Below are 15,633 nucleotides of genomic sequence, written 5' to 3'. Positions count from 1 at the left end.
CTCTCTTGTCAAACTGTAATCTACAACTATCACCCAACCAAAAACACACACACACACACACACACACACACACACACACACACACACACACACACACACACACACAGTTGTACTTTTAAATTACACATTCTACATTGATTAAAAAAAGAAAATCAAATGTGGTTTTTAATAGTATAGTATTATTTTATACGGAAATCAATTATTTATAATTTAGATGAGAATAAAGTTAGCAGGGCTGGACTGGCAATCTGCCATACCGGGCATTTGCCCGGTGGGCTGACGTGCTTTTTGGCCCGATATGCCTACAGATCATTCTTTAAAAAAAAATATAAAAACAATTTTTCCGTCTAAACGGCCCATAATACTCATACATCGGCGGCCCATTCGTTTAGTTTTGCTTAATTGGCGGCGTTGGGATCTTTGTGCCGGTGTAATGCATTGGACAAAAAAAAGTCAGCGTAGGTTTTTTTTCTAACAGACCGGCCCATGAAACACGAAGATCAGCGGCCCATTGGTTATTTTCTTGATTGGCACTAGGGTGGTCCAATCACATCTTTAAACTCCTCCCCCTTCGGGCTCTGAGCGCGCGTGCAGCGTCAGTGTGTCTCTGTCAAAATAGTCAGAGATGGAGAAGAAACGCCAGGAATGTGCAGAGAAATAGCGTGAAAAAAGAAACGGGCCCTTCAAGTGTCTGATGAGGATATTGAGGAAGGATCAGGAGAGAATAAGTGAGTGTAGAGAACTGTGGTAAGCAGAACTATAGGCTACTTTCAGAACACTGAGGCGATGAGTGTAGGAACCCATTACCCAGATACGCATTATTTACACATCTGCATAGTTGACGATTTCGCATTTTACTAGAATTGTAATGAGACGCGTTTGTAAACCATGTTTTCCACCTAAATAAAAGATCATGTTTTTATCTCTTTAAAGCATGGAAATTAGTACAAAACTAATTATGAAAGTTCCTTTTATTTTTCAGTGCATTTGTTTTATATGGCTATAATATTATAACTATTATTCTGTAGTAGTGTAATGCAGACAGACACTATATCACAGCTAAAAGAGTTTTGAGTTTTTCTTTGTTCAATTTGCACACTGATTATGGGTTGGAGCTCTTAATTTTTAACTCTCAAAGTGCAGCAGATTGATGAATTTAACATTAAAAAGCACATTTTTTTCTTACGGGGGGCTCCCTCGAACCCCCCTAAAGGGACAGAGGTCCACCCACCACAGATTTACCAAAAATCCTGTGTCAAACACTGGTATTGCTATGCCAATGCAGCTTATAGCTTGTTTTAGGATTCATCATTGTGGAGTAGTTCGATTGTATTTTACAATTAGTAGTTATTTCATCTATTAACTCTTACTCATTCCTACTCACTCATTAGGCTCCATGGCATTAGTGGTTTTAATAAGAGTTAGTATACATATTCAGGGGCGTGAAAAGATCGGTTGTGTTTATAGATTATATGTAGTGGGCCAAAATGCCCGGGCCGATTTTTAGTCCCAGTCCAGCCCTGAAAGTTAGGGTTAAATAAAATTAAGAAAAACAAATATATTGATCTGAAATATGGTAAATTAATTTTAAATTCATTCAAACATACCAAATATATCGCAAAGTCTTTGTCTTTTTATTAATTTAATTAATAAACTAATTAAATTGTATAAAACTATTGTCAGTGCACTACAAATAAACTGGTTCTATGCCTTTATTAATAAAACTTATTTTAAAAATACAAGGCTTAAGACATTTATAAAAATGCCTTCTGTATTTTTGTTTTGCTCTTCACTCTCTCATTCCTCTAGAAGTTACACTAAAAATAATCAGCGTCATTGCACATCATTTACTTACACTGACTGCGAGATAGGCCTATTTTAACTTTTGATTCATAAAATGTTCTGCACTAAAAGTTTTTTATATTCTGTTTAAAATGTACTTTTACATAATTACGTTTTGCTTTCGTTAAATTTAACCGAATCTGTTGTAGCCTATAGGCTATTTAAAAAAAAAAAAGTTGTATTATTTTTTTTGTTCTAAAAGTTTGTTCTATTCTCTTTCCTTTGTTTTTTTTTGTTTTTTTACAATATTCAATCAGTCTCATTCTTGTTTTGTTTTTTACAAGATCTTATTTATCTGTAGTGGCTGATGAAGATGACTGTCATTAGTGATTGTTTTTTTTATTATTATTGATGTTTTACCCATATTTTGAGAAATATCAGTATTGTCTTTCAATATTGCTGTTTTTCAGTCTTTTATCATCAATCCTGACTCCAATAATGTGTTTCTAACAGCAAACACTCAGAATAAAGTGAGATGATCTGCTGATGATCCTGAATGTCTTGTTGAATGAGTGTTGATAGTCTGAGGATCATCAATATTAACAGATCTGCTGAAAACACTCTTTATTTCATGACAATAGTTCCTGTTTTCACCTCATTTATTATGCTGATGTCTTCAGATCTCCTGTAAATTGACACTTAACACGTTTAATCCCAATTTTTTTCTTGCAATTTGAGTACATGCATTTTACTCCTTAGACCTCCCTAACACTCCACGTTCGTCTAGAAGGTCCAACACATTGATAGTTTCTGGGATACTGATAACTACACTGAACAAAATTAAAAACGCAACATTTTGTTTTTGCCCCCATTTTTCATGAGCTGAACTCAAATATCTGAGACTTTTTCTATGTACACAAAAGGCATATTTCTCTCAAATATTGTTGACAAATCTGTAAATATGTGTTAGTGAGTACTTCTCATGTTCAGCTCATGAAAAATGGGGGCAAAAACAAAAGTGTTTCATTTATAATTTTGTTCAGAGTAGAATTAACAGCCAAAACCTGTGTTTTCAATTGAAGCCCTGTGTTATACTACCGGTCACATTCATAAATGCTTAGAAGTGTCATTTATTATAAAAACAAACTCCATAATTGATATTTTGGATTTAGGCAGATTAGCTCCTCCCACACTGGAATACATCATCAATGAAGCTCCTCCCATCACCATCACATCATCATTGAAGCTCCTCCCACTGCAACTCTCCAATAAATGCTGTAAATTCCCATCAGCTACAAGTGAAGACGTGCATCAAAGCATCAGGAAGAGCTGAAATCTGCAAAGACTGAGTTTATTAAAGAGGACAGTGAGAACACGAGTGATCCAGAACCTGCAGAATGAAACACACTGAAGATCCTGAAGAACAAAGAGGTTGGTGTTTATTCTTCATTCATTCATGATGCTGATGAACATTCATGTTAGAAACATTCAAGCACTTTATCACATTTAGATAAACGGTTAAACTATGAAATTGTACAGAATGTTCTGGGTTTTTCTTCAACAAATGGTCAGTGGCTATTTTAACTGTTTTATTTTACATTTATTTTATATCTGGTTCACAATTTGCAACAACGTTACCAGAATTTTAGTCATTTTCAACCTAGTGTACTCAATTTTTTTTTTTTTTTGGAATAATCAGTAAACACCAAGTTACTGATAAAGTTGTATTTGTCAAATATACAAGTTATTCATAGTTATAGAGATTCTTCTTACAGTAACTTTGGTAACAGGGTTTATGAATACATTCAATGCTACAGTTTGTGTAAAACTGAGACAATGGATTGAGATTATTTTCTTGTCTTCCCATCATGCATTAGAAATAGCCCAGATGATGTCACTTCCTGAGTGTCACAGTTTTAAGAAATGCTGTTTTTGAAAGGAGGAAAAAAATGTTGAAGGAGGATTTAAACATAAACAATCCACTCCACTTGAATGCTAAACGCTTGTGTTATTTCTCACAGGATTATTCACTTGAGCTTGTGTTTCTGGTGTCCCACTTTCACATGCGTATGAATGGAAGTCAGTGCAAGGAAAAGTCTAGTGTGAACGGCCATTAATAATTAAAACATTTTAGTAAAATAAATATCAATCTCAAAGTTGGTGTCAAAACATGGCAGTATTGTATATTTTAATGTTAATATCATGTTATATAATTGTGTTATTGATCAAATTAATAGTTCTTGCTAAAAAAAAAAAAACATGGGATTCGTGCCTATAAAGTTTTAAAAATAATAATTGGAAGATAAATTTAGCTCATTCATGGACATAAAATCAATTTGTAAAAATTATCAAAATATTTTATAACAGTTGTCTACTTTCTACTATTACATCAGGGCTCACTTTCTTGTCCTTTCACTTTATATTCCTCTCTTTGAATTATTTTTATGTACTGAAAATTAAATGTAATATTTATTTCTTTCATGTCAGACCTGATGGAAGAGTGCGAGGAGAGAGAAGAACTGAGTGAAGTGAAGGAGGAGAGAGAAGAACTGAGTGAAGTGAAGGAGGAGAGAGAAGAACTGAGTGAAGTGAAGGAGGAGAGAGAAGAACTGAGTGAAGTGAAGGAGGAGAGAAAAGAACTGAGTGAAGTGAAGGAGGAGAGAGAAGAACGGAGAGAAGTGAAGGAGGAGAGAGAAGAACTGAGTGAAGTGAAGGAGGAGAGTGAAGAACTGAGAGAAGTGAAGGAGGAGAGAGAAGAACTGAGTGAAGTGAAGGAGGAGAGAGAAGAACTGAGAGAAGTGAAGGAGGAGAGAGAAGAACTGAGTGAAGTGAAGGAGGAGAGAGAAGAACTGAGTGAAGTGAAGGAGGAGAGAGAAGAACTGAGTGAAGTGAAGGAGGAGAGAGAAGAACTGAGTGAAGTGAAGGAAGAGAGAGAAGAACTGAGAGAAGTGGAGGAGGAACATCATGTCCAACCTGGAGAAAACCCTTTGAGTCGCTCAAAGACTAAACAGACATTTTTCAAGAAAAGAGCCAAGAAATCTTTCACCTGCACTCAGTGTGGAAACAGTTTCACAACCAAAGGTAGTCTTGAGATTCACATGAGAATTCATACTGGAGAGAAGCCGCTCACATGTGATCAATGCGGCAAAACATTTCTTAGAGCATCAAACCTGAAGACACACCTGACAGTTCATACAAAGGAGAAGCCATATTCATGTTCTGTGTGTGGAAAGACTTTTGCACGGTGGCATCATTTACATACACATCAAAAAACTCACACTGGTGTGAGAGAGTACATGTGCTTTGAGTGTGAGAAGACTTTTACTACAGGGAGCGATTTAAAACAGCACCAGAGAATTCACACTGGAGAAAAACCTTACAAGTGTTCACACTGTGACAAGAGATTCAGTCGATCATCATCTCTGAAAACACATGAGAGGATCCACACTGGAGAAAAACCTTACATGTGTTCACACTGTGACAAGAGATTTAGTCGATCATCACATCAGAAAACACACGAGAGGATCCACACTGGAGAAAAACCTTACAAGTGTTCACACTGTGACAAGAGATTCAGTCAGTCATCACAACTGAAAAGACACGAGAGGATCCACAGCAGAGAGAAGCTCCACACGTGTGATCAGTGAAATTAGTTTCTCTATTAACCCTTTCCCACATAAGTTCAAAATATTCTAACTGACCCCCCAGCGTGAGTTTTTCAAGGCAACCGTGACTGAGAACTTGTCACTTTAACGTTTCCATGGTGACGCGTCACTGCTTGTCACGTGACACCGCGCAACCACAACACAGTGCTGAATGAATGAGGATTTTTTATTAAATATATTCACAAATGTATTAGCCATGGCTTGAAACACTGATATTCCGATTGTCAAATATGTGCAAATGGATCTTTTTTTGTTGTTTAAAGGGACACTTCACCCATTTGCATTAAGCTTTGTATCTTTAGAAACCCAGTCATATTTTTGATTTGTCATGATTTATTCCCTTATTTTCCCCTGAGATGGGAGAAATAAGGATTTAAGTGTTCCACTTCCTTCTTTTTATGATGTAAAAATCCCACTGGCCCACTCACGCTACAGACCTATTACAGATCAGTGGGTGGGACTTCACTCGCCGAAACTGATAGCAATATCCGCCATCTTGTTTGGAAGCTAAGCTAACAAGCGCTGTGGGGCCAGATGGGAAGTTATGACAATGATGGAAGGAAATAAACATGATATGGAAGAAGATGATTTTGAAGGTCTTCTGCTCAAATCCGATGTTCGTGGGTATCTTTACGAGCCGCAATATTAGTCAGGTTCACTATATATTTTTGTGGGAATTTTTGGGGGATTTGCTAAACTATACATTTTTGGAAAGTTTATTGTATAAGGAATCAGAAAAACAATGTTTGCATTTGCCCAGATGTCTATGTGGCGGCCATATTGAATTTGAAAAAAATGGCCGCTGTAAAACTTCAATTTGTAATATCTCGGCTTCTGAATAAGCTGGAATGTTGATTTTAACTGATAAACCCACATGTTTAGGGTCAGGGAATCCAATGGTGCTCGTTAAAAAGCTACAAGACATTACCACATTAACCCAAAGATGCATAAGTGGGTCAAAAATGACCCGGTGTGGTTGTTTTCCTTGCAATATCATTGTAATGAAAAGTTGTTTGCATTTAATATTCCATGTTCCTTAAAAACAATGTTTTTTTTTATCATCCCATTGAAATACATCCACAATATGGGTAAAAAAACGACACATCACAAGCAGTTGATCAGATAACTTGGAGTTCCTTTTATTGAAGAGTGTAAAATTAGCTAATGTAAAACGTGGCTGTTCTGGAACTATCGACCTGCACATTTAGACCACAGTATGATTAAGCAACCTTTTTAATTATGCAGTTTCTATACATCATCATAATCATCATCGCTTTCATACATCACGGCTTGGGAATCGTCATCGTTCTTGCACTGGTTGCTGCACTGACACATGTCAGTACAAGCTAAGCCCTTAGCTCTGCAGGAGCACCTCCCAGAAGAGCAGTCAGATTTACACTTGCATTGAACCAACTCAAGGATGGCCTTTGGGGCTGGGAGAACATCTGTGGTCACTGGTTTGAGCATGCCATCCGAGTCTTTGAAGTATCCGTTTTGCAGAGGATCCAGCGGTGGATCCTGCAGAGCAATGGCTGCCTGTGCCCATACTCTTGTTTGGACATGGACTCTCAAGATGTGCTGCTTCAGAGTTCCAAGTGTTGGAGGGAGCTTGTCACTTTCTGCCCTATGTTTGCAGAAGAGATGCCAGCGCAGTTGAGGGATTGCCTTGATGTTGATCCCCTTGGGTGAGTAAGCTGCACATATAAAGGATTCCAGGGCTGACAGCATTCCTTCTGTCAAATCTGCTTCATCCAAAAGCATCTGCAGAGCTTTGACAATATCTTCATCTGCTTTGAGGTAGACCTGCAGCCAGGTTGCTTTGCCTATGCAGGATAACCTTCCTGTGTTGTCAGCCCCAGTGAATGCATGGAAGGCTGGCAAAGCCTTTGCTCTTTCTTTACCTAGAGCTCGCCACAGTGGTTCGATCTGCACAACACCAGAGGCCATAGAAATGGATGTGTTCTTCAACAAGAGATCATAGTTTGGTGTGACTAGCACTAAAACATCTGTATCTGGTGAGAAAAACACCAACTGTGCCTCATGTGGGTTTCTCTGTGAAGCCAGCACAGCCTGGTGGATCAGCAATGTGTCTGCTTCTTCGTGGTTGTTTTCTTCAAAGACAAGGTATTTGTTGCTCCTAGTGAGCCCAGAAGCAGATGTGATGATCAACTTGGAGGATCTCTTGTTGTACTCCAGAGTTTTGGCAGCAAGATATTCAGTCAGATCACTCTTAGTCTTGTCATGGGAGAGAACCTGCTCATTGGGATGTGTTTGATGCTGGTGTCATCTCTGACTTGGTACTGAATAGAAGCTATTCCTTGTCTTCGTTTATCTCTAGTTGCACTCTTCAGAGAATCTGTCCTATATGTGTCAAACACAAGGATGATTTCATCATAATCTCGTGTTAGTTGCATCAGTCTGTCATTGTAGCGCCACTCAAATCCCGGACTGTCAATACAGTCGCTGGTTTTTTGCTCAGCTTCTGCACAAGCACCACATGACATCAGCATTCAAGATCTGTTGTACATACTCATCTGGGATGTAGGCAAGCGTGATCGCATTGTGCAGGTTGTCACCTTCATTGGTAAAGGGGTTTCCATGGCTGAGTATGGCTGCCTTGATCTTGTCGATTGTATCATGTGCCCTCTTGACTGCACTTGGCCCAAGCTCATGATGCACTGTGATTCTGTCAGCTTCCATGTCAAACTGACTCTTGAACTCTTTTGACAGACGAGAAAGTTCTGGTGTGACCATGAAAAATCTCTGTCTGGCATTGGCATTGTTGGAGATGCCAATGATCCCAGAGCTAATCTTCATTAGCTTGTTCAGGTGTTCGCATGCATGGTCTGCCCCAACAGACACAAAGGGAATGACACTCTTGGTGACTGATATATTGCCTGCTCGTAGTTCCTCCCATGTCTGAGGGTGATTGGCCCTCAAGTCATGCATGTCTGCGATGTATCTTGGCCAGAGTCGCTTGTACTTGATCCGGTCCATGGCAAAGAACAGCTTGCTCAGTGCTTCTCCAGCTTGTAGATGGAGTTCCAGGTCAGCATTCCGAGTTGCCGCTATAAAGGACAGGATTGTTTCCACACGATGCAAGTAATTCATCATGGCCTTGAACATTGCATTCTGGGATTTCTGTTCCTTCCATTTCTGGAATGCTGTGATGACCTCAGCAGTAGTCAATGCTTCCAGGAGGGTGCTGTTTGCTTGCTTCATGGATTCAGCCTTCATGTCTTTCCCTTCAGAGCAGGCAGCTTCTACTCCCTCTGTAGCCTTCAGGCACACATCTATCAGTTGTGAGTTGGCCTTGAAGAACTCTTCCAGAGCCATTTCAGAGAGTGCTACATATGAGTAGATATGGGCATGGAGAGCTCGCTTATAGTGTGTGCATTTCAGGATTTGCCTTGTCGTGACAGAGGTCTGGCATCTAGGAGCTTCACCACTTTCTCATAGAGGGCCATGTCAAAGGTAATGACCGTGGGGTGATCTTCCCCAACTGCCAACTTCCTCAGCTGATTTGCTTGCATGATCACAGTCAGCAGAGTTGACCATTCGTGTGCCACCTCTGGGAGTAGTGGCAATGCTCCAACCTGTTTCAAGGTAAGGCTTTCAGACAGTAGTGAGTTGTATCCTGCCCAGCCTGGAATGTTGCTGGAAGTTTCTACTGCTTTCATTCTTGATAAAGCAGATGCAAAAACCCATCCTAGCTGTGTCAGCTGATAAGATTCTGAGATCCCATGGTTGATGGCAAACTGTTCTGACCTCTTGGTAAGCTGTGGTTTTGGCTTGTCACAGTGAAGCATCTCTACATGGTAGGGAGTGACTGATAGACTCTGTGCATCACCTATGATCAGAGGTTCTGCAACAGGTTCTTTAGAAGGATCAACCTTCTGGTACACTGCAGTGATCGTTCCGTGAGTGATTCCTTTTCCATCGGGAGTGTCCTCTGCAAAGGCTGTGTTATCTACTGCAAAAAACACGAAGGTCCCCTTCTTCAGGAATGGTGGTACATAGAGGCCTTGGTGCGCTTTGATGTTTTCTACAACAGCATTGGCCAAAGCAGATTCCAGAGGTTTTCAGAGGATTCTTTCTTTCAGCCATTTTCTGCTAAATGCAGGTACATGAGTTTCCAAGACTTCTGAACCAATCAAATTGAGATAAGTGGTTTCAATGTTATCCATACGAAGATATGCTTGGTTTTGTGTTTCCACATCAATAAGGTTGATCAGCTCAAGAAGACTCGACCTTTGTAGAAAGGGTTCTTTGGCAGTTTTGCTAGTGGTAGTTTCTCGAAGAGCGTGGAACACATTTTCTCTCCAGCAAGATTTGTGGTATTTCACATCGATTGCATGTGCATCACCCGGTGATATGCAGGTGGTCAGCCTTGTCTTCAGTGCAGTATTATGGGACTTTTCCACAGCATCTTTGAGATCTTTACCAGCATTCTCAGTCCTGATCTGGTACAGTGGCTGGCCATTGTCCTTTTGGCAGAAGAAGCAATCTTCCTTATCCAGTGGATTTGTAGAACCAGATGTTGAGGGGTTTGGCTCATCCATTTCTGTGCTTCGTCTTTTTTGTCCACGCTTTTTGGAAGTGTAGTGTCCTGTAGCTAAAGCATGTGTATTGCGGTCTCTTGCACGTTGTAATTCAACCTTATTAGTTGCACTTGAGTGACAGGAGCGATGCCAGACTGCCTTCTCTGTGCACATTGTTTCTGGTGTGCAGTTCTGCAGTCGCCTTTGTAATTGGACATAGTCCCCATCGTTCAAACTGGCCCTCTCTTGAACTACCTGAAGAATGAGCCCATAGGACTCTAATCTAGGGTGTTGGACCAGGACTCCTTTCTTTTTATCATCAGACTGGCAGAAAATGCCCTGCTTCCAGTTAATGGACTCCTCAGCTTGACATACCGCTTCTTTACCGTGTGACTTGTCACTCATGCTTGGACATAGAATATTTTCAAGCTAGCTAGTGTTGATATCTAACTACAAAGGGTCATTTGATGATATATGATAACACATGCTCTCAAAATAATAATTATGAATGTAGGCTACATACAGTAGCCTAATGTTAGCTAGCTAGTTAGCTAGTATTAGCTAACTATAAAGTAGGCTAATTTTTTGGGGAAAATACTCTTTCAAACAATCATCATTTATGACACTGACACGTACTATACAGTAATGTTAGCGACCTGTTAGCAGCAGTCATAAATGTATATGTTGTTGAAATATAACATTCTGAGGAAAAAATTAAGAAAAAAGGCTATCTACTATACATGTACCAGATGCTCTGTAAAACAATATTCTTGAGGGATGACACAGCTGATATAATATGTTGTGTGTTCCACAACAACTACCCCTGTATATCAGAAGTCTGAGGAGCAAAAGTCATATATGACACACACTATACAGTAATATTATCTAGCTTAGTTAGCTGTAGTCATATGTGTATAACTATGTTGTTGAAATGTATAACATTTTCTGAGGTAAAATGAAGATAATAGTTACTATACATGTGTTAGATGCTCTGTAAAACAATACTATTAAGGGATGACACTTCTGATATAGCAAGTCTGAGGAAGAGCCATTGGCTCGAAAAATCACTGCAAATAATATCTTTCAACAGGAACTTTGCTACTTTGTGTGTGGATCACTCTCAGCACGCATTCTAGTAGGTTTGCACTGTGCATGTCTTTTGTAATCATTCCCACAATAAATATTAAATGTTTTAATGAGTGATATAAAAAATCTTTATTTTTTGAACAGCTGGAATATGAAATGATAACTTTTCATTACAAATATACTGCAAGAAAACAACCACACGGGGTCATTTCTTTTACCTACTTATGCATCTATGGGTTAATGTGGTAACATCTTGTAGCTTTTTAACTAGCACCATTGGTTTCCTTGACCATTACAGTGTGGGTTTAGCAGTAAAAATCAACATTCCAGTTTATTCAGAAGTCGAGATATTAAAATTTAAAATTTTATGGCGGCCATTTTTTAAACTTCAATATGGCTTTCATATAGACATCTGAGCAAATGCAAACATTGATTTTCTGACTCCTTATACAATAACCTTTCCAAAAATGTATAGTTTAGCAAATCCCCAAAAAAATCCCACAAAGGTTAAAATCAGAATATAATGAACCTGACTATATAGCGAAGTGTCGGATTGCCGACACGGGTAGAACGACAGGACGAGTCTGCCTCAACTCGAGCCAGTGCGGGCTCCTCGTCAGTGACATGCAGGTCCTTGCATCGGCCGCAGAAGCCACGCCCTGTTCCTCCATCAGCCAAATCAGAAGACCTGCCTGTCGTGGACGAGGAGCCCGGACTGGCTCGAGTTGAGGCGGACTGGTCCTGTCGTTCTACCCGTGTCGGCAATCCGACTGAAATATCACGCTCCAGATTGCCAGTACTGCGGGCACCAATAAATTGAGGAAGCTCAGGAGGAACTATTGTTGTTACTATTGTATTGTTGAACTTTTATTGTTAACATAATTATTTTTGTTGATATCATTATTGAAATAAATGGTTCACATTTATGTTGTTTTCCTTATTAGTGTTTTATTCCACGTGTATGTTAGATAAATTTGGACGACCAACATTCCATCAGTGGAACTAACGTTACTAACCTACTGTTACCTTACATGATAATAGATAACAAAATAATGGTCATGCCTACATATTTTTATTCTTATTTTGCAAATCCAAATTGCATTACAATGTTCGGACTGAACATTCAACATAAATAGAAACGAGGAGTAATTCAATAATGATTTCGGCAACAAACTAGATTTGTTTTCTGTGAAATGAATTTCAAACTCTGGCGGCACCCAGCCTTGTAGACGGAAGAGTGCTTTCTCTGAATCTGATAGGCGGATACCTCCTCAGCGTTGTTCTGGATTAGTGGGAGTGGCTTGCGGAGCTGTGCAATGTGGTGCATTGTGGGAGTTGTGGTTTTCAGTACAAATGCGCCCTAAAGTTACTTTCTGTCTTTACTCGGTCAAGAAGGCACCAAATTCGAAAATTTTATTATATTTCGACTACATGTATGGCCCACTTTCAATGACGATGAATGTTCCTACGGGTGAAATGCTCCTTTAAAGATAAATATTAATTTTTATGGTAACGCCGGTAAAACAAACAATTATCGATTATTAGGTTGGACTCGGTGTCCCTTACAACTTACCAAAGATCCAGTGATCATGGATATTGACATGCAGCAGGAATCATGTTTCTGACATTTAAATGAGCCTGATGTCGACGCCGGGGAAATACATGAAGCAAATGTGCATGTGAACTCTTTATTTAAATACATTATAAGTCTAATTCCCAGTGATCCTTTATATAAATGTTTTATAACATTGATACAGAGATGCATTTAGTGTGACCGGGTTGCTTAGACTTGTTTCCTGACTGTTTTTTTCTTAATTGCTACCCAAAAATATTTATACTTCCATACACATATTCCCAACAGTTTACCAGTACCTTTTTAACTTGATGTCTTTCATCATGTCCTTCATTGATTCAGTTTTTTTTTTAAAGTGTATTTATTTGCACTTTATTAAAAATATATTTTAACTGTGTGCTGAAAATGATCATTGTAACGATGCATTGAAAGTATACTTTAAAAATACATTATAGTATACAATAGCATTTTGTACAAAGTATAGCTAAGTAATATTTGTCTATTAAAGTTATTGTAGGTAGAAATCGCCAAAAATACTTTTTTTCCAAATTTGTTTAAACTGTCTTTATATATCAATGCATAATTAAAATGTAAGTACTCTGGAAAAGAAATTATAAAAATCGAGTGTCTGTAGTCCTCTCAGGACTGCAATAAACACAGCTCATTATTCCATTAACTCCCACCCCCTCCCTTCTCGGCTCCTTCCAAAGCCACGCCCCCAAAACAAATGAACGCGCGATCCCGGCCGTTCGCTATCATGTTACTCCTGCTGCATGTCAATATCCATGATCGTGATGCACAAATAAAAAGTAAATCGTTTCTGAAATAAGCTACTTAAGAACATAGCAAATAGCAAATAAATTGTTAAAATAAAGGTTTTTTTTAGAGTTCAAACATGTTTATTCATTAAACTTGTTCATCAAAGTGAACGTCTACGGTTACGTATGTAACCCTCGTTCCCTGAGTAGGGAACGGAGACGTTACGTCGGATGACGACGAATGGGGTTTCGCTTAGAAAGCCTATCAACTTCGAGTATTACAAAACGAGCCAATGGCAAAGAAATGCCATGGGTCTGCGGAATTTGCATGGCGTAACTCCGCCCCACCTCGTGGGTATAAAAGGAGGAAGCCGGCAGCAAGCAGATATGTTTCTTCGCTGAGGAGCCAAGACTGAGCTCAGGCGATCCCCGCGGTACAGCGGAAAGTGGCAGGCAGACGTAACGTCTCCGTTCCCTACTCAGGGAACTAGGGTTACATACGTAACCGTAGACGTTCCCTTTCGTTGTCACTCCGAGTTACGTCGGATGACGACGAATGGGGTTACCAGTCTAATCACGCCACCTTCTCAGCTGTCTTCCAGTGCCCTGCGTAAATCGAGATCCCTGTCAGCCTGGACAAAGGACTCCATATAACACAGGAATACCAAGGTACACTGGGAAGCATATCCCAAGCTAGGGGAAGTATGCAATTAATGCCAGCCCAGAGGGGGGGGGACTTAGAGAATACACATATGACCCGAAGGAAGCATATGGGAAACACTGGGGTGTCCAGCCGCAGGTGGAATATTTCAACCCCAGGGGTGGCAAGGTGGCTTGCCAAGGGAAAGACACACGCTCAGAGAGGCTTACAGTGGAAATACACATGTGGGGGTCGCTCAGAGGAGGGACCATGCACACGGGAGGCACCTAGCCGACGCACAGGCAATAGACACTGGCGCCGACGTCAGGAGTGCTGGAGGAGCTCAGGGCTTTCGGAGAAGCTCACCTGAGAAAAATATCGCACGTATCCAGTCCGTGGAGTGGAATGGCGAGCAAGCGAAGACACCTGAGCGGGTCCGGTACTAGCTGGTTGAAGCGAGTACACGAGAGGACACAGGCTCCACTCGGAGATTATAGAATCTGGCGAATGTGTTAGGTGTCGCCCAGCCTGCAGCTCTGCAGATGTCTGTTAGCGAGGCGCCATGCGCTAGAGCCCAAGAGGACGCCACACTCCGGGTGGAGTGGGCAGTCACACCAAGGGGGCACGGTCGACCTTGCTGCTGGTAAGCCAAAGCAATGGTGTCCACTATCCAGTGAGACAACCTTTGCTTGGAGAGAGCCTTTCCCTTCAGCTTCCCACCATAACAGACAAAGAGCTGGTCTGAGGTCCTGAAACACTGCGTTCTGTCTACATAGGCGCGGAGAGCGCGTACTGGACAGAGCAGTGCCAAGGCTGGGTCTGCCTCCTCCGAGGGCAGCGCTTGCAGGTTCACCCCCTGGTCCCGAAAGGGAGTGGTAGGAACCTTGGGCACATATCCAGGCCGGGGTCTCAGGATCACGTGAGAGGAAGCCGGCCCAAATTCCAGGCACGCTTCGTCAACGGAGAATGCGTGCAGGTCCCCAACCCTCTTGATGGAGGCCAGTGCAACCAGGAGCGCTGTCTTCATAGACAGGAACTTAAGCTCGACTGATTGCAGGGGCTCAAAGGGAGCACTCTTCAGGGCAGTTAGAACCACTGAGAGGTCCCAAGAGGGAACGAGAGGAGGACGAGGAGGATTTAGTCTCCTCGCTCCTCTCAGGAACCTGATGATCAGGTCGTGCTTCCCTACCGACTTACCTTCGATGAGGTCATGATGTGCGGCAATGGCGGCAACATAGACCTTCAGGGTGGAGGGAGACAGCCTTCGCTCCAGCCCCTGTTGAAGGAAGGAAAGCAAAACACTGATCGAGCATCTCCGGGGGTCTTCTCGGTGAGAAGAGCACCAGTTGACGAAGAGGTTCCACTTCAACGCATAGACGTGTCTCGTGGACGACGCTCTAGCGGAAGTGATGGTAGCCACCACCGCTGGTGGTAGGGTACTCAAACCTGCCTCGTCCCATCCAGGAGCCACACGTGGAGGTTCCAAAGATCGGGACGAGGGTGCCATAGGGTGCCCCGTCCCTGAGAAAGAAGGTTCTTCCTCAGAGGGATCGGCCAGGGAGGTGCTGTCGCGAGGAGTACTAGTTCG

At 41.1% G+C, this 15,633-nt stretch overlaps 6 protein-coding genes across 15 annotated transcripts in view; 3 read left to right on the top strand and 3 right to left on the bottom strand.

The window, feature by feature from the left end:
* LOC143714452 (uncharacterized) overlaps nucleotides 1-6,057 on the top strand; it is an 8,704-nt gene extending 2,647 nt beyond the window's left edge. For 2 of the 3 annotated variants that reach the window (XM_077205670.1, XM_077205669.1), the window contains exons 2-4: nucleotides 2,955-3,213; nucleotides 4,270-4,503; nucleotides 4,713-6,057. In XM_077205670.1, the coding sequence (XP_077061785.1) occupies nucleotides 4,881-5,429 (549 nt within the window). In that variant the 5' untranslated portion in view covers nucleotides 2,955-3,213; nucleotides 4,270-4,503; nucleotides 4,713-4,880 and the 3' untranslated portion in view covers nucleotides 5,430-6,057. Of the gene's footprint in view, nucleotides 1-2,954; nucleotides 3,214-4,269 lie in introns of all 3 variants that reach the window. The other variant, XM_077205668.1, reaches the window with a different exon arrangement.
* Nucleotides 1-15,633, bottom strand: part of LOC143714418 (uncharacterized) — a 703,153-nt gene that overhangs the window by 125,931 nt on the left and 561,589 nt on the right. The window lies entirely within an intron of this gene.
* The window catches only part of LOC143714414 (uncharacterized), a 1,189,624-nt gene that overhangs the window by 677,009 nt on the left and 496,982 nt on the right, over nucleotides 1-15,633 (top strand). The window lies entirely within an intron of this gene.
* The window catches only part of LOC143714417 (uncharacterized), a 438,587-nt gene that overhangs the window by 125,984 nt on the left and 296,970 nt on the right, over nucleotides 1-15,633 (bottom strand). The window lies entirely within an intron of this gene.
* The window catches only part of LOC143714434 (uncharacterized), a 429,922-nt gene that overhangs the window by 150,932 nt on the left and 263,357 nt on the right, over nucleotides 1-15,633 (bottom strand). The gene's annotated exons all lie outside the window — the stretch shown is intronic.
* LOC143714442 (uncharacterized) overlaps nucleotides 1-15,633 on the top strand; it is a 340,300-nt gene that overhangs the window by 147,452 nt on the left and 177,215 nt on the right. The gene's annotated exons all lie outside the window — the stretch shown is intronic.

This window comes from Siphateles boraxobius, unplaced genomic scaffold (assembly GCF_051911475.1).
Source record: "Siphateles boraxobius isolate OS27281-9 unplaced genomic scaffold, OSU_SipBor_1 54, whole genome shotgun sequence".
Lineage (NCBI taxonomy): Eukaryota > Metazoa > Chordata > Actinopteri > Cypriniformes > Leuciscidae > Siphateles > Siphateles boraxobius.
Note: the sequence above shows the minus strand (reverse complement) of the source record. Positions and strands in the feature narration are given on the sequence as shown.